The sequence below is a fragment of the Populus euphratica genome, unplaced genomic scaffold (genome assembly GCF_000495115.2).
Source record: "Populus euphratica unplaced genomic scaffold, PopEup_1.0 scaffold478.1, whole genome shotgun sequence".
In the NCBI taxonomy this organism is placed as follows: Eukaryota; Viridiplantae; Streptophyta; class Magnoliopsida; order Malpighiales; family Salicaceae; genus Populus; species Populus euphratica.
Genome location: NW_011500352.1, coordinates 64,504 through 89,880, shown reverse-complemented (window position 1 = coordinate 89,880; position 25,377 = coordinate 64,504). Strand labels below are relative to the sequence as shown.

The following is a 25,377-nucleotide window of genomic DNA, read 5'->3' as shown; positions in this document are numbered from 1 at the left end:
AATGAGAGGATGGGGTCACGGGGAGTATTATTGAAAATTACTAAAAAGTTAGGTGGGTATATATATATATTCTATGTAATTTATTCTTATATAAAAAAAATAAAAACTCTTTACTTTTATATAATTAGATATATTGTCGAATTAGGTTAAATTTTGTGGTCTTTATTATTTTCTATTATTTGCAATATTCATCATTAATTATTATAAATTTCACAATAAATTTCCTAATCATAACCACGACACTAGCCTGTAAATTTCAGTTATATTCTCGTGAACTTGAAGTCCATGGAATATTAACATCTTAAACGATGGAAATAATATCTTCAATCAAAATAAACATTGCACCAATAATTATTATTTGCATGTTTTTCCCCACTTTTTTCTAAGTATTGGACCATGTGATTAAATAATGCCTTTACTGGTATTTGCATGTTTTTCCCCACTTTTTTCTGCTACTGATGTTATAAAAAAACATTATTATCATACTTCCCACGTATGATTTTTGAATATGAAAGATGTAATCTTACGCTAGTTTAACACCATTTATAACCCATCAATTAGTTATATATATTATTATTATTTTTATATAAATATATATTTATTATTAATAAAAATTTAATTTATTTTTAATATTTAAATAATATTAATTTAATTAATATAATATTTTATTATGAATCTATAATAAAGATAAAATCTATGAGACAAAAATAATTTACAAAGAAAATTATATAGTTATTATAGATATGGTATTCTTATTGCATTAAAGTATTATTACTAAAATATTTCTTATCAATGCTCTATTAAATATTACTATATTAAATTGAGTCTTTTGAGTTTTGTTAAGGATTATGTGTTAAACGTTGACTTGATTTTATAATCATTACTTCAAAACTTTTTATAATTTATTATAAACTATCATATAAATAAGTTGAATAATATATTAACATAATCGTTTAATATGTTTAAAACTACTGAAGGGTTTTTTTTTAAAAAATATATATCAAGTTCTTCTAGTTAAGTCTTTTAGAATGTCTAAAAAGAAGAATAAAAAAATAAGGGTGTTGTTTCTAAAGCAAATAAATCTATTAGGAGCATTAAAAAAGGATATTGAAGGAGGAATTGCAATGAATACTTTGCAACTGTAAAGGTAAAAACGCTTAATGAAGTTTGTACTTTAAGTATATTTATAATAAAAAAACTATTTTGCTACTTTGCATTATAGTTCTTGGGTATTGAATAAGGAATGTGATTTTTACATTTGTAATTTCATGTAAAAATTAAAGAAAAATAGAAGATTAGTTGAAGGCAAAGTCAACTTATAACTCAGTAATGAAACAAAAGTTGTTGCATTAGCTATAAGAATTAGTTATTTTATTTTGTCTAATGAAAAGATACTAAAACTTTATAATTGTTATTTTGTTCTAGTATTTTAAGATATTGTTTTCATTTTATTTACTATTAAATGAATTTGTTTATTATCAAGAATAAATGTTGTTCCTTTATAATAATAATGTTCTTATAAATTGGGTAATTATACAAAAGGTTAATATATACTTGAATTTAATATGTTCAAGTTCAAAATAAACAACAATAAAATTGAAATATATACTATAATAAATATTAAGAAACTTTGATTGGTTCAAAATGGTTAACATTGAATCAATTTTTTTAAGAATTATCTAAGAGAATAAGGTTCTCTACATCTCTTTGAACACTGCATCCAAATGAAATATATTCTCAATGTTAAAATATTGGTATTTAGTGTGAACATTAAGAAACACAAAATTTAATAGGACATGTCATGCATCAATAAGATAAAGATATTATATAAAAGTTGTGAATGATATGTTAATCATAATTGATAAGCATACCTATTACTTGGAAAAATATATGATATTTATTCCAATAAATGACTTTAAGCTATAGACTTTATGTACCAACCAATTACTTGGAAAGTAATCACTATAAGCATACCTATTACTTGGAAATAATATATAATATTTTTCTAAAATATATTTAGGTCAACATATTTTAATAAGTGGTATACATTAACAATCATTATTTAGAAATTAAAATAAAATAATTTAATTAAAATATATTTTAGAAATTAAGAACTAGAATATAATTAATATGGTGATTATATTTCTCAATCTAAAAAAATCAAATAAGGACTTGATTGAGGTAATTTATTAAATTGTTCTTAATTAATATATGGATATTATCCAACAAAAAAATGATATTTTGCTAAAATATAAAATTTTCTAAATTTTTTTCTAAATAATAAGTTATACCTTTTATTTTTTTAATGGTTATCTGTTAAATAAAAAAACTATTTAAGTCACATAATAAAAAACTAATATTCTAGGCATAGCAATCCATTTGTTCTAAATAGAAATTTAGAATATTTCTCAATGATAATTCTTGTAGATTACCATTGGAGGTCAGATAATTAAACAAGTTGTGGCTTGCGACAACCCAAACTTTAAAGAATTATTCAAGCCAAAGAAGATAATATTTTTAGATAATAAATCCTTAAACAATTATATATTTATCTAATGAGATCCTAAGAACTCCAAAAAAATTTTATTTTATTATTTTCACGCTAAATATATAAAATTCAAAACCTCAACATCATATACAGCATGTAGTTCGCCTATTTGTAAACCCATGTTTCTATTAAAAAGATGTTAAAAATATATTTAGTTTAGAAATACATTAAATTAATATATTTTTCATATTTTTTATGATTTTAATATAGTTGTATTAAAAATTTAAAAATCTATTATCCAAAAAAAATTAAAAAATCTAAAAGAATCATTTTTATTTATTTTTAAATAAAAAATACTTTTAAAAAATTATACATAATAATATCAAACACAGAACAACTCGTCAAAAAAAAGACAAAAGGTTGTAATGATTACGATTTTGAAAGCAATTATTTTATCGCTCATATAGCATCTCTCTCATTTAGTCAAGACATAGATGATTGGGTTGCATATGCTTTTGGGTTCCATATGCTGTTAAGTTACTTTTATGTGTTTGATAGGTATTTTAATAGTTATTATTTTGTAAAGTATTTTTTTTATTTAGAAATCTTTTAAAATATACATTTTTTTAATTTTTTAAGATTTATTTTTAACATCAATATATCAAATTTTTTAATAAATATTAAAAAATATTATAAATAAAAAAACTTAAATTAAAAAAAATATTGTTTTGATCATAATAACAAACACAATCCCTTGTCAAAATGAACAGTGCCTCCAAAGTTTTTGCCAATTACCCCTAAAAGATATCCTTAATTAAAGAAAGATAGTTTATATATATAATTTCTTACTTATATGTTCAAATACATTCGCTATTTATAGCCCAACTAGAATTGTAATCAAAGAAATTGCTACATTAATAAATAAATAAATAAAAACACTCTAATCTAACATAAGCTAGCCGCATCAGATTAGAATTCATAACTCAAGTATAAAAAAATCATCATCTTGTCAGATTCTATGTCTAACTTTATGTTAGACTCTACTGTAACTTGAAAACCCTCGATCGGTTCTCATTATAGATGCAGAACAAAAGCATTATAAATTTATAGAAGAATTTGAAGAACAGAACTAGAAGGTCACTAAAGATTTTGGCTTCCTTCAACTGTAGACGATACAATGAATGAAGAAAGGAAAATGATCGACGAACTGAAAATACAGTGAAGTGACTGAAAGCATATAAAGTGAAAGAACCATCCTCCTAAGCAACTCGATACATTAGGATTGGTGTGGCGGCATGATGCAACCAGTCCCAGCAGCAAGCTAATTTTATTGGATAGATCAAGAACCAACGAGTCTCTTGACAAATCAAAATAGAAAATCTGGACCGGAAGACAAGAAGCTTATATGCTTGGACTGAAAGAAGCATAGGTAAGGATTCCAGGGTCTTGTTCAAACTTTACCATGTCTTCCTCGGACAGCCCAATCCATGCTTCTATTCCCTCACCGTCTTTTGTATCTAAGAAAATGGCAACCCTTTTAAGCTTCAAGGCAGGACTTAACCAAAGAGGTTTGCCCCACCCAAAATCAGTCTCATAAAATGGAAAGTTGCACCAACTACTGAAACCGAACACCGTAAAATTCAAACCCTTTCTAGCTTCTTCCCCAGCTCTTTTGAGGAAGTTAAAGTACCCACCACCAGCATGAATCTTTCTGATAAAGTCATCATTCATCATCCTTATTGACTCATGAAGCTTTCCCGCTAAACCATTATAGGTCAACTCATTACTTTCACTCTCTGGCCATTTTGCTATTGTCACTTGGAAAATGTTTCCAATTGATTGTTTTGGCATTGGTGGTTCCAGTCTCCTCCGCAGATCGACAGCAATGGTTGCAGCATTTATCTGCATAGCTTCATTTTCTCTGGTTACGGTCATCATGGCCGTCAAAATAAGAGTTGAAACAGCTATGAAACGAGACGGACGATCCAATGATGGTCCATTGCCTACTTCATCTCTTAGAGCAGCTACCTTGGAACCTTCAAACAAGAACCTTTTCATCACGATTTCACTTGACACATCCTCTTTTACGAAGTTGTGCAAAGAGAAGCTTGATAAATCTTGTGGAGGAAAGAGTGTCGTGCAGTCGAAAACCACCTCGTCGATAACGTTATTGGGATCACGAGAAATTGCAGCCCAGCAATTAACAAAGGTTGCTAGAGTTGACGCATCAGCAACTGCATGCCAAATGCAGAGACTAATTGCCACCCCACCACAATTGAAGTAATTGACTTGAACTGCTAGCGTCACCTGATCAGTGCTTAGCTTCGATGACTTTCCATATGGGCTGCATGGTAGGAGCTGTTGCTGCTGATTTATGTCTGCTTGCTCAAGTACCATGGATATGTCACCAGCTACTCGAGCTTCAATGAACTCAGCGCCATAATCATTGCAGTCAACTGAAAAATCATCCTTTATTCGTCCAGCAAAAGGGTAGAAGTGAGTTAATGTTTGTGAGAAAGACTCTTTCAGATGATCAGAGTTCTTGCAGAGATTCTCACTGGCCGGTGAGTAAAAAAGGATGATGGGGATGTAAAGAGGAGGAGCTAACTGATCAAGGACAGAAAGCTTATAGGTTCTTAGGTGCTGCGGAGTGGAAGAAGAAGGCTTCAGGATTTCTTTAGAAATAATCTGAACTTCCATTTTCTACTTTCTCGTGTTTGATTGTATGCAAGAGAACCCACCAACACCAAGTTTTATATAGGAGCCAGAGAAATTATCACACTATAGAGCATGATCTAATTCTGAGAGCTACTGATCATAGCCATTGAAAAGTGGTATGATGCCAACTCCACTACAAGACGGAAACGAAATACCGTGAATCAAGATTCCATCAATAACATCAACCACGTCCAAAACAGTGTCTCCACTTGCCAACTCCAGACGCGTTTGTTGACTGAACATTCATACGTCAATCAATCATCTCTACAGTTTAAACAGATCTCACGTATCACAGAGAATCCGAAATATTTGTTTTGTAGAGTATTTTTTAAAAATATATATTAAAATAGTATTTTTTATTTTTAAAAAAAGTATTTTTAAAATCAATATAATAAAAAAATTAAATTATTTTTTATTTTTTATTTTGTCCACCATCCATTTAAAATACAATACAATATCAAACATGAGCTAATTGATGTTATCTCAACAGCTAATTATATTATCTCAACGCAATCACCACCATCATCCATTGAATTTTTCATTTCCAAACAAACACTCGCCTGCGACTTCTACCGATTTTTCATAAGGCATCATTAATGCCGTGAGGATTCTGGCATTGTGTTCACACAAAAGTAGAATAAAGTACTGTTTGGTTACATAAACGGAAACAATAAGGCAGTGTTTCTTTTTTGCTTTTCCAAACTTTTTTTTTGAAAAATCTAATTTTTCTAATTTTAAATTCTTTTAGATTGTTTTAATGTTGTAATATTAAAAAACAAAAATATATTTTAAAAAATAATTTCTATTACACAATCCTAAACACGCTATAAAAATACCAAATCAAATATGAGATAAAAGATTTAGTTAATTAGAAATTGGTTATGTTTGTTTTTTGAAAAATAATTTTTTAATTTTTTTTGTGTTTATTTGCCATTAAAAAAATTAATCAACAAAAAATACTTTACAGTTAAAAAAAAATTTGACTTGATTTCCAGGAAAGAGTTTTCCTAAAAAATTTGAGTTGAAAACACTTTTTTAAAAGTTATGAAAATTTTAAAAATATCATATTATTTGCTAATTATATCAAATTTGATCCTTAAATTTTTAATTTCTATATATGTTTTATTTTGAATATTTATTATTCAATTTCATCTCTTAAAATTTAATTTTTATATTCACTTTGGTTCTCATTTTTATAATTGTTATTTATTTTTTTCTTATTATTTTTTTATTAAAACTTTTTATCTATCAAATTTGATTCTCGTTCTTTTGATTGTTACTTATTTTATTTGAAATAATTTATAAAATGTTAATATTATTATTTTAATTTCTTCATCTTTTATTTTTTTAGATTTGATCTCTATTATTTTGATTATTATTTATTTTATTTGAGATAATTTATGAAATTATATTTTTTTTTAATTTCATTCTTATTCAAATTTTTAATTTGTAAAGTTTTTTCCTTATTATTTTAATAAATTTGAGAAAAATAAAATGTTAATAAGTTATTTTTAGCTTATTTTCATAACATAACAAAACACTTAAAAATGTTTTTTAATTTATTTTTTATTACACTATCAAACTTTACAAAATAATTTATTTTTTTAGAATTCATTTTTTAAAAAAACTTATTTTCATCAAATTAACAGGGTCTCAATGTTAAAAGATATATTTTACATGTTTTATATATCACTGAGTTTATTATAATAATAAATAAAAACTATTATTTTTACTTATTAATTTGTGTTTATAACTTTAAGTGATAATTTATGAGCCCAACAAAACTATGTTAAAAGAATAATTTGTAATCATTTAAGAAAGATAATTCATGGCTAAAAACAAAATAGTATAATCAAATTATTATTTAATTAATCACTAAATTATTCTTTCAAGTATAATTAATAATAAAATAAGTAATGAAACCAATTATATATCAGATAAAATTTGTGCACCAACACAAAATTAAAATCTAACATGCTTAAAAATACAAGAAAATAATGTCATTAAAAACACACCTTTTTTTCTTCTTTTTTTTATCATTCAATCTAAACCTCTTCATCATTAAATCCAATTTCTTTAAGAACATAAAAAATTTTCATTTCAATATATTATATATGCTTTAATTATTATATTAATTTTTCAATAATGATATTATTTTCTTTCATAATGTTGAAAAACCAACTCATTCGGTTAAAAAAAAAATCTTACTTTCTTAATTTAAAACACTCCTTTGTTATTTACTCTTTTTTTTCAATTCATAAAAAAATAATTTACTCTAATTCACTCATTCTTAATTACCATAAACTATTAAATTATTTAAAATAATTTGTTGTTTATTTTGATCCATTGATGTTTTTTCATATTAATTTGATAAAATAAAGAATTGAAACTTTTAATACCGTTATATTATTAGAAAAATATTTTTTAAAAATTAATGTATATATATCAGCAAGCCCAGACCTAGGCGAAAAATAAAATAACAAAAGCTTCGTTTGTTGTTATCTTCTCTAATCCTTGTCGGCTTCATCGCGTCTTGTCGGATTGAGACTAGCACTTGCTAGCCATCTAGCAAAATGATATCTTCTCTAATGGTTACTCGTCAATTGTTTTCTCTCTTCTCCTTTTCCCTCTCCTATTTCTTATAATTCTTGTTTTTATATTTTCTAGTTTCTGTTCTAATAACTCAGAGCTGATTATAATGATTGAAAATATGAGATATTTAGAGAGATATATGTAGAGAAAAAAAATAACTTGGTTTAGCAGTCTGTGTCCTCTATATCTCTCTTTTTACATAAACATGAAATTAGGAAAATGTATACTTATTCCTCGTACCTCCTCCTCTTCTATACTGAGGAACTAACCGAGCAGTGTCTAAATGCCACTGCAGATTCACAATCGCTTCAATTGCTAGGATCCGAATATATATTCAGAAGCCGCATGGCTTTGATCACAATGCAACGACGAGTGTCTTGAACGACATCCATCTTTCTTTTCTACCTTTAGCAACTCTTTTTCGATGACAGTCCAGACAATTGCTGTTGCGTTCCCTCCCACCATGATTAAAGGCTCCCTGGTCCCCCAGACAATTTCCTTAGAAAGATGAGCCAATTACCCCCACAAGTCATCCATTTCAACATGGCAGTTAAACTGAGAGTCAACAAAAGATGCAAAACAGAACCGTTGCAAAAGAATTGCAACGAAGAGAACATGACAGAAAAAGGCAGTTAAAGCAGAAAACTTTGCCCAACTTTGAAAGCAAAGCAAAAGGAGAAGAATGCTGCGTTTAGTTAATGTCACACGACTGACTGAAGGGACAAGTACAAAAGAGACAAGAATGTGGTTGGTTAGAAAAATGAAGTTGGAGACATAATATAAAACTGTTTCTGGGATGGTTTTGAAGTGAATTCCTATCCTTAAAAAAGTTAAAAGTATAGAGCACATGTCCGCTCTGTCTTCATCTCTTCTGTAGAGTAATGATCCGAGAGAAACAAAGGAAGTGCTCAATTTAGGCTAATGGTGGATTTATTAACCAACTATTATGAAAATGAACATCTAGCTGAAAAATTGTAAATCCTCTCTTCATTGTTCAAATGACCAGTCTCAAGTTGGAGTCATAAATAAGACAATAAAAAGAAGATATGTTAAACATCAAAAGCATATTCCAACTTGTTAAATAATTATATGGAAGCTGCAACTTGAAGGTAAAAAGAAACTCTTAGTTTTGAGTTGGCAGCCAATCTTTACGGATGTCGAAGGTGTAGTTGATCTCCAAGTACCGCTTGTTATCGTCATCGACAAACTGGAGACAGAGAAAGAAGAAAGCAATGGAAATCAGTAGCAGCTTGTGCATACCAGAAATTCTATGGATATAATAATTTATCTGTAAAACTTAATGTCTAAACGTTGGATGACGCACAAATTAAAATTTTCACTTGTATAGTTTATGGCACACATTACTCCAGAACTAGTTGATTGGAACATTACTCTGCATGTCAATTCGAAGCAGATTAAGTTAGGCCTTGCTGGATGCTCTGAAACAGTAACTAAAGTGGTGGGACTTTAAATGGTAATGGATTTAATGCTAGCATATTTGAAATTATTTGAATTTTTGCCTTTTTTTCTAAATCATGCTCTTGAATGTAGGTGCCCCACATATACCGTCACATGAATCAGCAGAACAGATGAAAAAGACTGAACAAGATGTGCAAAGTTCATGTGCAAATGCCTTCTAAAACCTTCAACTAAAATCCATGGAGCCCGTAACATTTCAAATTTAACAAGCATCTTTGAGAAAAGGTGCTGGTTGAACGTATTTTGAACCCACATATCTGTTGCATGAAAATATCGAATATCGAAGGGCTAAAAATCAAGGAAAATTGGTAGAACTTACTTTAGTTTTAGCAGCATATGATCCTCTAGCAAAAATACCAGATGGAGTAGTTTCTTCGGGCATTTCATGAGTGTAAGGTTCTGGCTGAGGACTAAAGGTTCCGATCATCTCCTTCGAGCTATCAACTGTGATGAAAAATCACCACGAGGGAAACTCATTATTACACATAAAAAGAATGCCAGATAGGGAGAGCTTGTAAGAGATTGATGGAGAGACTGTTACCCTTGACACCAGTTTTCCAAACTGTGTTACTATATTTGAGGCCGGAAACAATGTTGTTCTTAACCTCAAAAGTGAATTGCAGGCTATAGCGGCTACCTTCTTTTAAGGTGAACCAAGAACCTTTAGGCTTGCCATTCTCAGGAACTGAAAGAACAATATCAGGTCTACCAGGGGATTTGATTTCGAGGCTAAGGATTTTAACTTCGGGTTCCAGAGTCTCTACATGGTTAAAAAAACCATTAAGATAATGTCAGAGATCTGAACAAACTTGATCTGCCATTAATTGATTAGATTGCTTCCAAGAATCCAAGAGGCTAACGGAGGAAATTTAATCCAAAATTCAACTATTTACAGACTCAACCAATGAAATAGTATACTTGAATAAATGGAGATGATGACACACCATAGGAACACATGAAATCAAACACAAATGCTATAAAGTTTGGGAAAAAGAAAGTATAATTTGACAATTATACTTGTGTTTAACCAAAATCAAACCCCTAATTAACAAAAATGTTACCAGTAATTGCCAAGGAAAACTAAACTATACTTGAAATTAACACATTTTGAAAATTTCTAAGCTAATTGATCTCATTACCTCCAACAGCCTCAATATCCACAGCCCCGAGGAGCTGCTCCTTCCACCTCCTCAAGCTTTCATCATCCTACATTCTCAAACCCCATAAAACAGATAAAAGAAATGGGCATAAATAAAGCAAAAATCGAACTGTAATCAATGACAAGAAACTAGTGAGAAAAGACAAAGAAACACAAACCTTATCTTTCTCAAGTTGTTCTTTAAGTGTGTATTGAGGACCAAGCTCGATCTTCCTTTCATGAGATTCATCATCATCCTCTTCTTCTTGATCAGTTGCATAAAGAGAACTCTCACTCATCTTTCTAGTAATCCCACCACTTTTAGGTTCATCAACATTATGTTCTTCTTCATTTGGAGGTGTTTTCGTTTTCGCTTTTGTCTCCGAAACTTCCTGTTTGTTTTTCTCATCAAAACCCATGCTGTTAGTATTTGAATCCACACCAACCTCCAAAGACATCAACAGCAACAAAAAGAACTAGATGGAACAGGCACTTGTGTATCTATCTCTCCGTCTGCGTCTCCCTCATGGAACAAAAAACAAAACAGAATGCCCCAAAAAGCAAAGGAACACAAAAAAGAGGCCAAAAACCAGAAACCAACAAAAGAAAGAAGGTCAAAGAATCTTAGAAAGCTAAACACAAGACAAAATCCATGAAAAAAAAAAAACACAAAACACAACCCTTCAAGCAACAAAAAGACACACTAGCAAAACCAAGAAACAGAGATAGAGGAGAAGAGGGGCACGAGTTTACTTCTTGGGAAGTTCAAACAAAGGAAAAGGAAACAGTCATGTGGTGATCCTAAAATTGTGTTTAACTAAGCAACAATGGCAAAGAAAAAAGAGAGGTGGCAAGATCGTGAAGGTCACTCATGCACTTGGAGGATCCACGAAGACCACGATTCAAGGAGATGGGTGCTTTAAAATTAGTGCATGATTTTGATTACAAACAAAAAAAAATTGTACAGAGAGAGACAGAGACAGAGATGTTAGAGTAAGACAGCCTAGGATTGGATGGATGATGGATACCCTTTGACTCTTTGTAATGGAAACCATGGTTGAGACATGAAAAAAAGCTGCTTAGGATTCTGATTGTTATTATTGGTTTAACCAGCTGTTTTTATCAGTCTTGACTTTGGATAAGCTCTTAGTTTTTAGTACTTTTGATCTTAGTTTTCTTCGATATACACTTTCTTGTCCTTGTCAATGGTGAAACGTTTGTACGTAAGATGTAAAATTCATGTTTATCAATCCCGACTTCACTTTTATGGTTGATGTTTACTCTAGTATGAGTTAAGTTCTATTTAAAATTTGTGGCAATTGAATTGATTAAATTAATTTTATGATTTTTTTTAAATAATATTATTTTAATATTAAAAAATAAAATAAAGATCATATTAAAAATAATTTGAAAAATTCATAACTTAAATTTTATTTAGTTAGATCTAAGAACTCGTATGCTACATTGAAAAATAGTCAATGATTAGTGAGATTTTAATTCGACTATCTTGGATTGATTAGCAAATATTAATATAGAAAACTCATCAATTATTCATTTTATATATATATATATATATATATGATAACTAAATCAGCAGAGCTAATATAAAGAAGATCATCGTCATTTTCCATTTCCATTTAGCAAATGACAATTATAACTTCAATTAGTAAAGATCATATGGCTTTAGATTCTTAGAAAGCCCAATATTGTTTGTGTCTAATCCACTGCTCAAAAAGAGTAATTATAGTTAGTAAACCATGGTTTAATTTACTGAAAAATAAATATAATTAAATTAAATTTACCTTGCATATATATATATATTGGACTACAATATTGGTGCTTACAAGCAATTATAAGGTCAATCAATTGTAAAGTTACTTTAAATTTAGAAAAAAGGACCCGCATAATGATTTAGCTTGGTGCAGAGAGGAAAGAATTTAAAATAATGTAGGTTGATTAATTATGATTCCATAAACAAACAAATGTTTCATTGATTCATTTATGTACTAGAATTGATATATATTATCATGCATAGAATTGATATTATTAAATTTAGTTTTAAATCATTTAAAAAAAATATGTAAAAATTAATTTAATTAAAACTCAATTTGACTTTTTAAAAAAAATCATGAAAAATCATTTTATTTTATTTTTTAAATTTTGAAACGTTTTAATTAACCCTAGTGAATCTTAGTAAGCTTGCCCAACCTCCTCTTCAAGTGGAGTTTAATAACTTTGAACAATGTCCTTGGTAGGTAGCAAGGAGAATCTCTGCATTGTATTGTTCCTCTTTCCACTCATAATTTTAAGCCGCTGAAGGAATTATGATGCTCTAGGAGGTTCATAATTTCAAAATCAAGGAAAATAACAGGATAAAGGTAGTTTCACAGCAGGATTTGTCAACAAATGCATGCACCTCAGTTAAAAACTTTTTACCAACTTCATGAAATCCTTGTTGAACTGTTTGCTTGACCTTATCCCTCGTGTTGATGAAATCATGAAATTTCACACTGATTTTTACCACACTTTAGCTTCTCCAATACTCCAGTGGTTGATAGAGATGTGCTTGAATCATTATGTGATGTCAGCAGGTTAGCAGGTTGGCGGACCTAGATCAACTATGGCACAACAGCAACACAGCTCGGATGGTAAATTTACGCAAACTAGAAAAGCTCTGGTATGTATGCTTATTATTTTATAGTGCTTTATATACCTATTGGGTTTATAGGATATTCAATAAATCATAAAGATTAATCATATTACGTGCAAGTTAGCCGAATACCACATATAAATAAAAAAACCAAAAAAACAATTGCCGTGTACCTAACCTAGTCCTCAGCTCCAGGTAAATTCATCATTGCTTCCTTCAGTAGTAAAACCACAGTACCCGTACTTGCAGTAGTCATCTCTGGCTGCACTTATGGGGTACCGTTGGTACAGCAGCCTGGACACGAGCAATTCGCCTTCGAAATCCCCTCTTCAATCCCAATAGTATATGATTACTCAGTAAATCCAGACAAGAAAGCACAAATAACTAAATTGGGAAAATAGAAAATTATGCAGTGCAAACGAAGGGAATCTAAATGGCTCTTGCTCTGCCTAATGGTTTGTTGGATCCTTCTCTGCAAACTAAGTCAATCAAATTTGTATAATATAAACAGGTCACCTCAATTCTAAAAAATAATGGATTATTTAGAGATGATAAATGATGCATATTATAGAAAAGTAGAATTGAATGTTACTGACAAAATATGGAGCAAGTCTCTTTCCATTTGATGTTCAAGTACTCCTCCATCTTTGATGTTACACGGAGATGATGAAAGACTAGTTTCAAGTACAAAATGCCCCAAAAAGAGGGAAGCACGTCTCCAAACCCTAGGGGGTCGACATTTAAACACTATGCAGCCAGGCTTGGTGATCTTCACCATTCAAAAATGCATTCTCAAGAATCTGCAGTACGATTGCCCAATACAAGTATAGATGCCACACCAGCTACTAGTTGAGGGATGGAGTAACCGTTAAACCTTAGACAACTTATCAATCGCTTCCCCATTTTCTCTTGACACTCTCTTTAGCTGAGACTTCAACATAAGCACCATTCTTTAATGCACTTGAAAAATCAGAAGGGCCATCTAGAGATGCGTTTCTCAAGATTTTTGATGATATCAAAGTTAGCCAGTTTCTTGTCCCTCGCAATGCATATAGCTAACGATTGAAGATGACAGCAAGGATCAAGTCAGCTTTTGCAACTACGAGATACTGTACATGTAAAATAACATCTCAAGAAAAAGGGAGAGAACAATTTATCACACACAACAACATTGCAAAAACTCAAGAATTGAAAAGGGAAAACCTTACCATGGCAATAATACCCAGGACAGCAAGACTCGTTTGCTGTGCTTCTGGCCAAAAGTTGTCACCATTGGACCAGCCCAATCGTCCACCCCATCCAAACCAACCTCCCCCACCAGAATCTCCCCCCTCCACCTGCTTCCTCCCTCCTCTTAATTTCCTTAGTTCCATTTCTCAAATTCATATTTCTTTCCACCAAGCGCACTTTCTAAAGCTTTTTTAGCTCGTTCCTGCAGCCACGAAGAAGACAAAGCTAATTTATACCTACGAAACATTTAACGCCCAGCTTAGCTTCAAAATTCTTTACAATAACCATAGCTTAATCAGTAGACAGAATATTCTAAACTTCTAAAATAAACTAGATCCCATTTAAACAACCAGCTAACCTTCATTCATTCCAACTCAATAAAAATAATGCAATTAACAAGCGCACTACCTCGTAACCCTCATCCTCCCCAATTAAGCAGACAGCAATTCTCTTGGAAGCTCAAAAACCCACTTAAACCACCTTATCACGTTCCACATCCACCGTTCAAAACCACAACTTTCAATCACCCCAAAATCCAAACATGGGTTTTGATTTCCAAAACTAAAAACCTTAAAGCTTCAATCTTTCTCACTGTCTGATCAAAATTTCCTTCATTTACATCCAAGCAAACAAAGCCCAGTAACAACTTCCTCGAAAAGGGATAAAATAAAGCATCAAGGAGCGAACTTTTTTTGTTACCTCCCTGCCACTGCCTGAGAAAAGACAAGAAAACTTGCCATTACAGCGGAGTTCTTGCTGCAAAGTGGCCCATCTTTTCTTTCCATCTTGCTTGTGGATCTGGTTGTAGAATAGCGTGCCGTTTGATTCAGTTCGGGTTGACGAATGTAGAGGGTTTATGCTAAGAACCTGTGCCATGATGGTGGTGTGTTAGTGTTACCCCTCTGCTGACAGCTTGAGAGACAATTAGGTGATGGACTTGGATTCGTAGGGTTTAAAATTGGAAAGCCCATTGCTAATCTGTGGCCTTTCTATTGTTGGGCTTCTTTTTAGTAAAGAAAGTAGTTGGAGGTTAAAATCTAACTTTGCTTTAAGCAATAAGGGGCACAAATTGAGCGAGTTTAATCTAATTAATAAAAATAGTATTGTTTTATTTAAACAAAAACATTAAACTGGTATTTTTTAAAAAAATAATTAAATCATATTTCAATTAGGTCATGAATTAACTTGACAGAACAGCAAGTTCAATTAAAAGTTAATATATATATATATATATATATATGTACGTATGTATGTATAATGAAATACATCATATCAAATTTAATAATTTTACTTTTAGTTAATTTAAAAATCTTAAGTCCAATTAGTTTTTTTTTGTGGAATAAGTTTCACATATTTCATAAAAAAATGTCTTTTAAATTTAAATTAAGTTGATAATGTAGATAACAAATCACTTACCATCTAAGTCAATGCCGCAAAATCAAAAATTATGAATTAAGTAAATTAATTACTAACATGTTTCTCTTTTGTTTTGTTTTTTTAAATTTAAACCAGAGATCTTTTTATCTCTCAAATGGCATAATATATTTTACTTTTGAAACCATGTGTTCACATGGCATTTTTCAAGTTAAAAGGAAGATCCATGGAATATATGGACCACAAGCAGGCTTTGCGCAAAATGTAGCCAACATAGAGGGATAAAAGATAATAGAGTCTACATCAATACATGCCCTTTGTTTTCTTTTTCTTTCTTTAATTCCCTTTGTGCTTGACTTGTTTGCGAAAATAATAATAATAATAATAATAATAATAATTCAGGCCCCATAAAAAGAACTCAAGTCCTCCCCTTGTCCATTTATGAAACTAATATCGAAGCCTTTTCATCACATCTTGACAACTTACACAGTTTTGATGTTAAATAATTGCTTATATTATAGTCATAAAGATACGATCGTGACACAAACTTAGTAATTTAGAAAAATTTATTAAATTTTATTTAAAATTCAGATTATAATATTAATGAGGTAATCTAGATTAATTCAAAAGAACTTTATATATATATATATATATATATAATTAAACTGATATCATTTAATTTTTTTAAATCAATCAACAAATTAATAAAATTAACCTACCAAACCGAGTTAAATTTAATAACATTAATTTTTTAATGTAGAACCATGTTTTGTCTTTTTGTTTTCCAAAGTCTAATTATTTCTCTTTCCTTAAAAAACAAAAGTGATGCTGCTGCAAGAGAAGGTGTTCCAATAGTAGCTATCTTGGATCAATAAAGCTCTAATTTGTTACCCTTTGGTCTTTACCAACATCCTTATGTTGTTGACCCACCCTTCTAAATTCCTATCAAACCATCCATTTTCCCACTCACAAATCCAATTCCAATGACCAATATATCCTCACTTGTTTTTTTAAACATATAATCTTTATTATTAATAGTAATAACTAATTTTGTGTCCATGTATCTATTTTTTTAAATTACATTAAATTTTAATTTGATTAATAGAAGAAAAATTAAAATTCAATTCTTAATTATCTGCTGGTGATTTAATAGTAAAAATTTAAGCTCTTAATTATCTAGTTGATGATTTAATAATAAAAATTTAAAATTAAAAAATTTATTTCTCCGGTGATTTCAAATCTAAATCCTGTGATTATTAATATAATAATTATTAAAAGTTATAAAATTAATCAAAATATATATAAAATAATTTAAATATTTATATTAATAAAAATAAAATTCAATTCTACTCATATGGAAACAAGTTTAATAATACTGATTGTATCAATAGATAATTTTTTTAAATAGAAAAATAAATAAAAACTTAAACCCACTTTATCTTGTCATTTCCCCTTTTCAATTTAATTATATCTTTATCCACTGTCTCCAGTCTTATCTTTTCCTTTTTAAATTCCAAGATAAAATAAAATCCCACTTGCAAATCCACCCGATTTACCTCCTCACCCCTGCCTCCCCTCCCCTACAACGCCCAATCTGCAAGCCCAAAACCGTCATCCCGCATGCCCAAAATGACAGACTAGAGCTCCAAGAAAGAGAAGACTTCTTCAAATACCCATTATACCATCTCAAACACGCCTCTCACCGGGGCAAACCGTCATTTCCAGTTTGAAAAACGAGAGGTCATTTCCGTCCGTTTGAAAATTATAAAGAGAGAGATAGAGAGAAAGTAGACAGAGAAAGAGACAGAGAAGTTTTCTAGTGAGAGAGAGAGAGAGAGAGAGAGAGAGAGAGAGAGAGGTTTCTAGAGAGAAAGAGAGAGTTACCGTTTGTGTCCGTTTTTTCCGTTAGAAGTATTTGTGAAGAGAGAGAAGCGAGGCAAGCCATGGTGACGGACCAGGAGATAGCGAAAGGAGTAGAGACGGTGCTGCGGCAGGCAGGCCCAAGCGCCGTTACTTCATTAAACGGTGTCGTACAGCAACTTGAAGCTAAATTAGGGTTAGATTTGTCACACAAAGCTGCTTTTATTCGTGACCAAATTGACCTTCTCCTCCGTTCCCACCCCATCACTACCACCGCCAGTGCTACCGCCCCCGCCTCCGTGACCACCACCGGGCATCCGCCACCACAACAGCAAGCTTTTCAGTTCCAACAAGGGCAAGCTCTTAACTTAACCCCTAAAGACCATTTTGCCCTCCAATTTCAACAACAATTTCACCCTTCCCATTTTGCCATTCACCCTCACCACCAGCACCAGCACCAGCGCCAGCACCATCCTCAACAACACCACCAGCACCAGTTTTTTTCTCAGGACCTTAACTTTAGGCAGCCACAAGCGGTGGCGACTCCCCCAGCGCCGCCACCTCAGCTGCAAGCTCAGCAGCAGCAGCATAGGCAGACACAGCATGTGCAAAATGCTGGGGTTGTTGCTAATGAAGTGGCTAAAGAGAGGTAAAAGTTGAGGTTTTTTTTGTCTTTTTAGGTTTTTTTCATGGCTCAATTTGAGGTTTTGAGGGTTTATTTGTACTATTTTACTCGTTGCAAATTTAGCTTTTTTTTTTTTAAGAAATTTTTGTTTTGTTTTGTTTTTTTTCTTAAATTGAGGGTAAATTATAGAAGTAAGTTATTAGTTTATAGAGTTTATAACTTCCATCTGTTTTTGGTTAGTAATATTTATTATAAAGTTTGAGTCTTTGTAGTTACTAAAAAGACAGTAAAAAATATTTTAACTGTCACTTTTTTTGGTTAAATAGTGACCCAATTGGAGGTTTATTATAAATTTGTTGCCGAGTAGAAAAATCCATTATTTGGGCATTTTTTAGCTTATGGTTAGTGTGCAAGTCTCTATTTCTGGGTATTTTTAGCTGATGATTAGTGTGCAAGTTCCGGCCGTTGTTGATTTTGTTTGATCGGAGCTTGAAGCTGTTTTGAAATGCAAAATCATGCAGCCGTTTATAGGAGCATGAGATTGAACTTGTGTTTGTATTTTTCTATTTTGCAGCAGTGCTCCAGTTGGATCCAAAAGAAGAGGTGGACCTGGGGGGTTAAACAAAGTATGTGGTGTTTCACCTGAACTTCAGGCCATTGTTGGCGAGCCAGCGTTGCCAAGGACTGAGGTATATGCTGTTGGTCAGGCGCAGTTCTTAGTTTGGCTGGGTGGCTTTGCTGTTCATGGAGTAATTCTTTGTTGTTTCTAAGAATGGTGGTTTGTGTTTGTGCAGATTGTGAAGCAATTGTGGCAATACATAAGGAAAAACAACCTCCAGGATCCAAGTAACAAGAGGAAGATAATTTGCGATGATGCTTTACGTGTGGTTTTTGAGACAGACTGCACTGACATGTTTAAGATGAATAAGTTACTGGCTAAACATATCATCCCGCTTCAACCATCAAGTATGTTCTATGATAATTACAGTAAGCATGCTGTTGTTGGTGGTGTTGTTCTGCAGTGACTTTGAGATGGTTAAAATTTTCTTTTTCTTGATAATGTGTGTTCAGAGGAATCCAGTCAAGCCAAGCGAGCAAAGGTGGATGTTGAGACCCCAACTGAAAATACTGAACCTGGTGCATCACTTGTGGTGATATCTGAAAGACTTGCCGAGTTTTTGGGGACTACTGAGAGGGAAATGACCCAAACAGAAGCATCCAGACGTGTTTGGGAGTACATAAAGCTAAAACAGTTGGAGGTGCGTAATGAGTTTAGATATCCATCTCTTTCCCCATGCACTTTCCATATTAGCTTGTTAATTAATTTTCTAGAATGAAACTTTTGTTTTGGATAAATCTCTCTTTTATTATATACTGTTTTTTCCCAATAAACCTTAATTTTTATTTTAGATAAGTTAGCTGGAATTTAAATGTTCCATGGTTTTCATGTGTCTTTAGGATCCGTTAAATTCAATGGCGATACAATGTGATACAAAGCTTCGTGATCTTCTTGGATGTGAAAGCATATCTGCAGTGGGGGTAGGAGAGGTGTTAGCACGGCATCATTTATTCAAACGGTCATGATGTTCCATGATGATGACTGGTTAGTATGATCCACAATCTTTAGTATTGTTGTGTCTCCTGTTTTTGTGTGTTTTAGTTGGTGATTTGATTATCCTGCTGGTTAGTTATAAATTTTCACCGGAGTAGTTTAGCTTTAGAAGTTCTGTTGTTGCTGAATCCCCCTTGCTTCCATGCATGCGCTTCCTCTTCCTCTTCATTAATGGACATCTTTGACTTGCTATCATCCTCTGGGTTTAAAACCTTTTTGGTGTGCCTGCTATCATGTCTGTTCTTCATATGTTGATTAATTTACTTGCAGTCTGATGCATACCAAACAGGTAATCAGACTAGTTTTTTTCTTGTTACTTGCAGGTGCATGGAACAATGACCTTCTGCTCACTTCTGATAGTAGAACAGATAACGAAGAAGCTTATTTTGTTTTTCCGATCGTTTATTTTTTGTTGTGTCCTTTGTGAATTAACGTGGTTAGATGAAATGGTGATTACTCGACTATGATCAGAATGAAAATGTAACAACCGTCACTGACCTTGGATGTAGTAGGTTTTCGTGCTAATTTTATTGTCAGTTTTACTTCCCGATGCCTAACCCTCGTAGTAGAATGAAGGAAACCGCAGTGGAATTGTAAAATCCTGTTAACTTGAAAAGACCAATATGTGTATCCTGTTATATAGCCTGTTGTTTTCTACCGCAAGTGGCATCGTTTCCTCTTTTGTTTGTGATCTGCATGGAATTACTTCCATGGAGGCATGTGCAGGTTATGTCAGCTCTGTTGCACTACTGAATGGTGGAAATCATGTGGCTACTTATTTGTTCTCATCACCATAAAATTTATCCAGCTTTGGATACCCCCCCAGAATCTTGATTTTGATCAACACAATGGAGATCATAAGAGCATCATGGGACAAACATCTGCTACTGGATAATGGGCAGTCTAATTTGAAGTTGACGAGTTAAAATTAAGAACTGAATGCCTGTGAAAGTCCAGACCATTGTTATTAGAGCTGGCCTGCCAGGCCATGTTGATGTCAGACTTGAGCTGGGCTAGGTTTAAAAAAACTAGGTGGGGATTGATTTAGTTGAGGGTTACAATCATTTTGTTTTTTAATAAATGATATTGTTTTAATTGATTCATCTCACATGATTAAAGCCTTGATCTAGGTTGAGGACGGATCAGGCAATAACTTTGGTCCATTAACATGAAAATAAAGACCAGAACAAGGTAGGTTTCAGGGTCGAGATATTTAGATAAATTGACAAAATAGAGTTATCTTGAACAGCATATTGTGTTATCTGCTCATTTCTCAGGTTTTCAATTCTGTAAGCCCATAATAAGAGAATGAATCAAGTAATTAGACTCGAAAGTGAACAGAAGGGGGACAGTGCCTATCAGGTAATTAGAGACACCAAACAACGTCTAAGAATTCAAGAAGCACACTAGGACTTGAATAGTTTTGTTGTACATGAACCTTAGCTATTGCAATGTATACCAGATTCAGAGCAAGCTGTCAGCTAGCTACATGCTGTGTTAAGCAATGATAGCAGAACCTCATGGAAAGTTACAGAAACTGAACGATAGTAATTGAAATCTTTCCTTCCAAATGTCTGTTCATATATGTGTAATCAAAGTAATCAATCCTAAATTCTACAATGCAAGTAGTTGAACCTCTAGCAACTAATCCTAGATCCTGAAAATAAGTTTCTTGTGTGTTCTACAGGGATATCCAGATATGCATGTTAAGCAATAAAGAAAAAAATTTAGATAAAAATTGAATAGCTGAAAATCTAACGAGTCAGACTGCCGAGTCTGGTGATGTTTCATATAACTCGAAATAACAAAGATTGAACAGCATCTTAGTCAGGTGAATTCAAGATTTCTGCAGAAAAATCAGTGCTATCAATGCTCGCACGATGTTGTTCATTAGTATAACATTTGCAATCCATCATCCAATCCAGATATGTAAACGTGAGGGATGCACAGAAAAGTACATCAGAACCAGTCTAACATCGCAATAATATTTCGCACCACACACTCAGTATTAGTAATATCAAGTAACACATAATAATATGTTTTTGAACTAGTTAGTCTTTACATTTTGGAAAGAATTATAGCTAAGGTTTTTTAATATGTTCAAGCATGATAAGGTGATGGAGATCTCAAAAGACAGAAGGCAGGACTACTGTATTCATATTGCCCCCACCATACCCCGGCCGGGGAAAACAAAAACATGAAAATGAAACACTGACTGAAAATGTTCTGTAACCCTTGTTGCTTCCCAGCTTCAAAGCTTCACATTCACTTGGTTTTGCCTACAGTTTGAGCTTAAATCCTGATGAAAGGAAGTCATCCCTGAAAAGTACAAAGCCACAACAGGGTAGGCTCAAATCTCTAATGAAAATGCTAATAATTGGATTATCCATGATACAATATATTCATTAGTAATTACATCACCAGTTATTTTAGTAACCTCAGATACTAAAGTTCAACTGAAAAATGCAAACATTTAGCAATTCAATCATCAATCCCAAGACTCCAAGAAAAACAAGATCAAGCAATACCTCTTCTTCGTTCTTCTTTTTCTCTTTCGTCGGCTGCTGACTGTTAACAACTCTGTCATTACCATCAGGAGGAACAAGGGAATTCAAACATAAAATTGCTTCCAAACGCTCCTTCTTCCTTCCTTGAATCACAACATCCACAACCCTTCTAGTTTCCATGCCATACCAAACAAGTCTTCTCTCATCCAATTCTAACAAAACTTCCCTACCTTTCCTAGAGTAACTCAACGGCCTTACTGAATCATAAAACAACACATTTCTCGAAATAGAGAACACCTTACTCCAAGACTCCTTAACCCCATATTCTTTCATAATCCAAACGTCAGCACTCCAATCTCTAATTCTCCTCTCTTCTATTTTTGAATTCTACCATTACAGTACCCGAACCATTTATTTAGCAAACACACACAAAAAACTGCCCAACACACCAAGATCAATGTCAATCACAATATTACCCCCATAATCAGGTTGTGGCACCTCTCTAAACTCATCCAATCCAAGATCAAAGCCAACAATTCTATCCCTCCAACTACCAAACCCCTTAGCAATCCAATGCAATGATCCATGAACGTAAACACCCATTTTATCATTCGTAAACAGCATAGCATAAGGGATCTTAATAACCCAACACAAATCTTTCTTTGCACTATAAATTGTCATTTCTGATTCTTTGAAACTAGTAAAACCTATTCCAAGAAACTTGGCGATACTCACAACCTTATAGTCATTAGAAACTGCATCGTAACCAAACCCATATCCGCTTCCCCAAACCCAATGCTCATCTGGTGCCGAACTAACAGAAAGTTCAAATCTATGTCGAACAAGAGACAGTATCCCTTTATTTTCTCGCGTTGATTGATTAAGTATAACAACGTCACCATCATCATTGCTTAAACACACCAAACCATTACAAGAACCCATTAAACGAACATCTTGCCATCCAAATATTGAAATAAATGGTTGGTCTTGCAAGTTTAATAGGTCACCAGGAGAAAGATCGTCGAAGTTTATGGGATTAAGGCCTCCTTCTCCAAGAATAAGAAGGGTGTTGTTAGTGTTGGTTTTGATTGACAGACTCATATGGGTGCTGATAAAACCATTGCTGTCTATTAAAGAACGCCATTCTTTTGACACGCTCCTGAAGCATAGGAGAGTCTTGATGTCAAGATTGGAGAGGATTCTAGTTATGATATCAAATGGGATATGGCTGGACATTTGATTGGGGTTTGATTTTGAGAATTCTTTAATGGTAATAGTAAGTGACACAAGGAGTTTGATGAAAGGTCTGACTGAAAAAATGGCAAAACGCAAAAGCTCACCTGGAATTCTTGCCGCTAATGGTATTTTTGATAGAAGACAGAGCAAGTTCATAAGAGTACATGACCTTTCTGCATGGGACGTGCCAGGCTTGTACCCAATAACGAGAGAAGCTAACTTGACCCCGAAGAAAGAAGAGTTAGTGACTTAGTCCCTGTAGTTGAACACAACTAATTAGCTAGTCCTTGTGGTTTTGAAAACTCTATACTTTAAATTTCATTTATAACTTAGTCCTTGCCTAAAGTTTATGTTTTTTTTTTTAAACTTTTTTTCCTTCCTTTTTTTCAAAAATAAAACATAAAAAAGAAAGGAAGGTTATATGGAGGGAAGATTTAACTAGGAAAGAAGGAATTTTTGAAATGTTTTTTTAGTTGGATTAAAGATGGTAAACACTGATTAAAAGATTGTTTAATTAATTTTCATATTACAATGAAAAAATAATTAGTATTAATAGATTTATATAGTTTAAGTCATAGTTATAAAGCCTAGACAGAAAGATTGACCCGAGACCCATTTGAATTGGAGACTTGATTCGATTCAAATTGAAGAAAAGAAGAAGAAATTAATAATGACTTGATGTAATCTGATAAAAAAATCTTGTACGACTCACGATCTTGAAAGAGATGCCCAACTCCAAACCTTCACGACGTCTGTTAATCAATCAGCATTCAGCATCTCCTATAGCCGGAGAGATGCAAAATATCACATTTCGAGCAAAGAGATTCTTGATTAATCCCACTGGATCAACTTACATGATAATGGCAATTCAAAGGTATTATGTACCAATTTTCCAGTGGGAATGTGTTGTAAATCATTGCAAAATTATTGTAATTATGGACAATTAGACTATGCCAACAATCCAATACTAATAATTATTGTAAATGGATTAAAGGCATCAAATACTTTGAGCAACAACAAATATGGTGATGTTTATCAAATAACGCAAAATTATTGTTTGAAAAAAGAGGGAAAACTCAAGGAAAGAAAGATTGATAGGTTCGGAAAGTTCTGAAAGGTGTTTGTTATTTTATTATTTAATTGATTGAATGTTTAAGACATTTTGACTATTTGTATAGCTTCACTTCAAACTCCGGACTCAACTCTGGAACCTTTGCTGAGTTGCTGACTTTAGGAGTGATTCTGTCGCATGGAATGTTATCTCTCATTTCTAGACTTCTCTTCGCCTCCTCCTTTCAGGGTTGTTTCTTTATCTTCCAGTACAATTTCAGCTGGAAAAATCCCTCTGGTTGCCGACTTACAAGCTTTGAATTGGATACTTCAAAATAGATTTTGAAGTTAGATTTACATTTATGAGGTCTAATATGCCTGTCGGCATGTTGTGAAATCCATGTGAAAGCCAAATTCCGATGACATAGTGAAGAAGACGACTTTGAATGACGTGTCATCCCATGAGCGACGCTTTGTTCATCTCTCTTTCCACGTAACCTGGGCTGGATAGTGGCCCAGGAGTACTTAGGTCTGATTTGGTGCAAGCTAGAAATAATAACTGAGTACTTACGGATTGGATTGAGCTTTTATATGAATAGGTAAAAAAATTAAATATCAGTACTTAGGTCTGGTTGGTCTTGTAGGGTTACTGGGGCACAGGGAAAAACAGTGTCAAAATCAACTCAATAAAGATAACCACCATCTCCTCCCTTCTTCTTGGATGAAAAGGGTTTTGTTTGTGTTGGTTTTGACTGATTCGTTCATGTGGGTTTTGACAAAATCATATTTGTCTTTATTAAAGAACGGCGCCATTGTTA

At 32.5% G+C, this 25,377-nt stretch overlaps 4 protein-coding genes, 1 long non-coding RNA gene and 1 pseudogene across 7 annotated transcripts; 1 reads left to right on the top strand and 5 right to left on the bottom strand.

The window, feature by feature from the left end:
• Positions 1-3,556: 3,556 nt before the first annotated feature.
• On the bottom strand, positions 3,557-5,327 carry LOC105113952 (vinorine synthase-like). Its single transcript, XM_011010325.1, has one exon. It carries the CDS (start codon positions 5,186-5,188, stop codon positions 3,890-3,892), a length of 1,299 nt encoding a protein of 432 aa, XP_011008627.1. The 5' UTR covers positions 5,189-5,327; the 3' UTR covers positions 3,557-3,889.
• Positions 5,328-8,703: 3,376 nt separating this feature from the next.
• LOC105113951 (Immunoglobulin E-set superfamily protein) lies at positions 8,704-11,539 on the bottom strand. Its single transcript, XM_011010324.1, has 5 exons — positions 10,595-11,539; positions 10,417-10,483; positions 9,819-10,037; positions 9,597-9,721; positions 8,704-9,005 (listed from the first exon to the last, which is right to left on the bottom strand). Exons 1-5 carry the CDS (start codon positions 10,871-10,873, stop codon positions 8,922-8,924), a joined length of 774 nt encoding a protein of 257 aa, XP_011008626.1. The 5' UTR covers positions 10,874-11,539; the 3' UTR covers positions 8,704-8,921.
• A 2,091-nt stretch (positions 11,540-13,630) lies between these two features.
• LOC105113950 (uncharacterized) lies at positions 13,631-15,234 on the bottom strand (annotated as a pseudogene).
• A 2,249-nt stretch (positions 15,235-17,483) lies between these two features.
• LOC105113949 (uncharacterized) lies at positions 17,484-20,429 on the top strand. 3 transcript variants are annotated; one of them, XM_011010323.1, is made up of 6 exons: positions 17,484-18,178; positions 18,732-18,843; positions 18,949-19,120; positions 19,226-19,413; positions 19,613-19,757; positions 20,090-20,429. In XM_011010323.1, the coding sequence occupies exons 1-5, from the start codon at positions 17,613-17,615 to the stop codon at positions 19,736-19,738; spliced, it is 1,164 nt and encodes a 387-aa protein (XP_011008625.1). In that variant the 5' UTR covers positions 17,484-17,612; the 3' UTR covers positions 19,739-19,757; positions 20,090-20,429. The 3 variants fall into 3 exon arrangements, with proteins under 3 accessions (XP_011008625.1, XP_011008623.1, XP_011008624.1); XM_011010321.1 differs by having other exon boundaries at positions 18,729-18,843; XM_011010322.1 differs by having other exon boundaries at positions 18,729-18,843; positions 20,037-20,429.
• On the bottom strand, positions 19,805-20,044 carry LOC105113948 (uncharacterized). The gene is made up of 2 exons (XR_840048.1): positions 19,953-20,044; positions 19,805-19,899 (listed from the first exon to the last, which is right to left on the bottom strand). It is a non-coding gene; the product is annotated as an uncharacterized LOC105113948 (long non-coding RNA).
• A 1,775-nt stretch (positions 20,430-22,204) lies between the features above and the next one.
• LOC105113967 (F-box protein CPR30-like) lies at positions 22,205-23,676 on the bottom strand. Its single transcript, XM_011010338.1, has 2 exons — positions 22,687-23,676; positions 22,205-22,635 (listed from the first exon to the last, which is right to left on the bottom strand). The coding sequence occupies exons 1-2, from the start codon at positions 23,663-23,665 to the stop codon at positions 22,205-22,207; spliced, it is 1,410 nt and encodes a 469-aa protein (XP_011008640.1). The 5' UTR covers positions 23,666-23,676.
• Positions 23,677-25,377: the final 1,701 nt, after the last annotated feature.

Bases quoted from the DNA above. Each gene is read 5' to 3' on its own strand.
- LOC105113952 (XM_011010325.1), bottom strand. From the start codon at position 5,188: ATGGAAGTTCAGATTATTTCTAAAGAAATCCTGAAGCCTTCTTCTTCC.
- LOC105113951 (XM_011010324.1), bottom strand. From the start codon at position 10,873: ATGTCTTTGGAGGTTGGTGTGGATTCAAATACTAACAGCATGGGTTTT. The intron at 10,038-10,416 runs GTAATGAGATCA...TTAACCATGTAG, and splicing joins GGATATTGAGGCTGTTGGAG to AGACTCTGGAACCCGAAGTT. The intron at 9,722-9,818 runs GTAACAGTCTCT...TTTTCATCACAG, and splicing joins TTGGAAAACTGGTGTCAAGG to TTGATAGCTCGAAGGAGATG.
- LOC105113949 (XM_011010321.1), top strand. From the start codon at position 17,613: ATGGTGACGGACCAGGAGATAGCGAAAGGAGTAGAGACGGTGCTGCGG. The intron at 18,179-18,728 runs GTAAAAGTTGAG...TCTATTTTGCAG, and splicing joins AATGAAGTGGCTAAAGAGAG to CAGTGCTCCAGTTGGATCCA. The intron at 18,844-18,948 runs GTATATGCTGTT...GTGTTTGTGCAG, and splicing joins CAGCGTTGCCAAGGACTGAG to ATTGTGAAGCAATTGTGGCA.
- LOC105113967 (XM_011010338.1), bottom strand. From the start codon at position 23,665: ATGAACTTGCTCTGTCTTCTATCAAAAATACCATTAGCGGCAAGAATT. The intron at 22,636-22,686 runs AAATGGTTCGGG...AAGAGAGGAGAA, and splicing joins TTTGTGTGTGTTTGCTAAAT to TTAGAGATTGGAGTGCTGAC.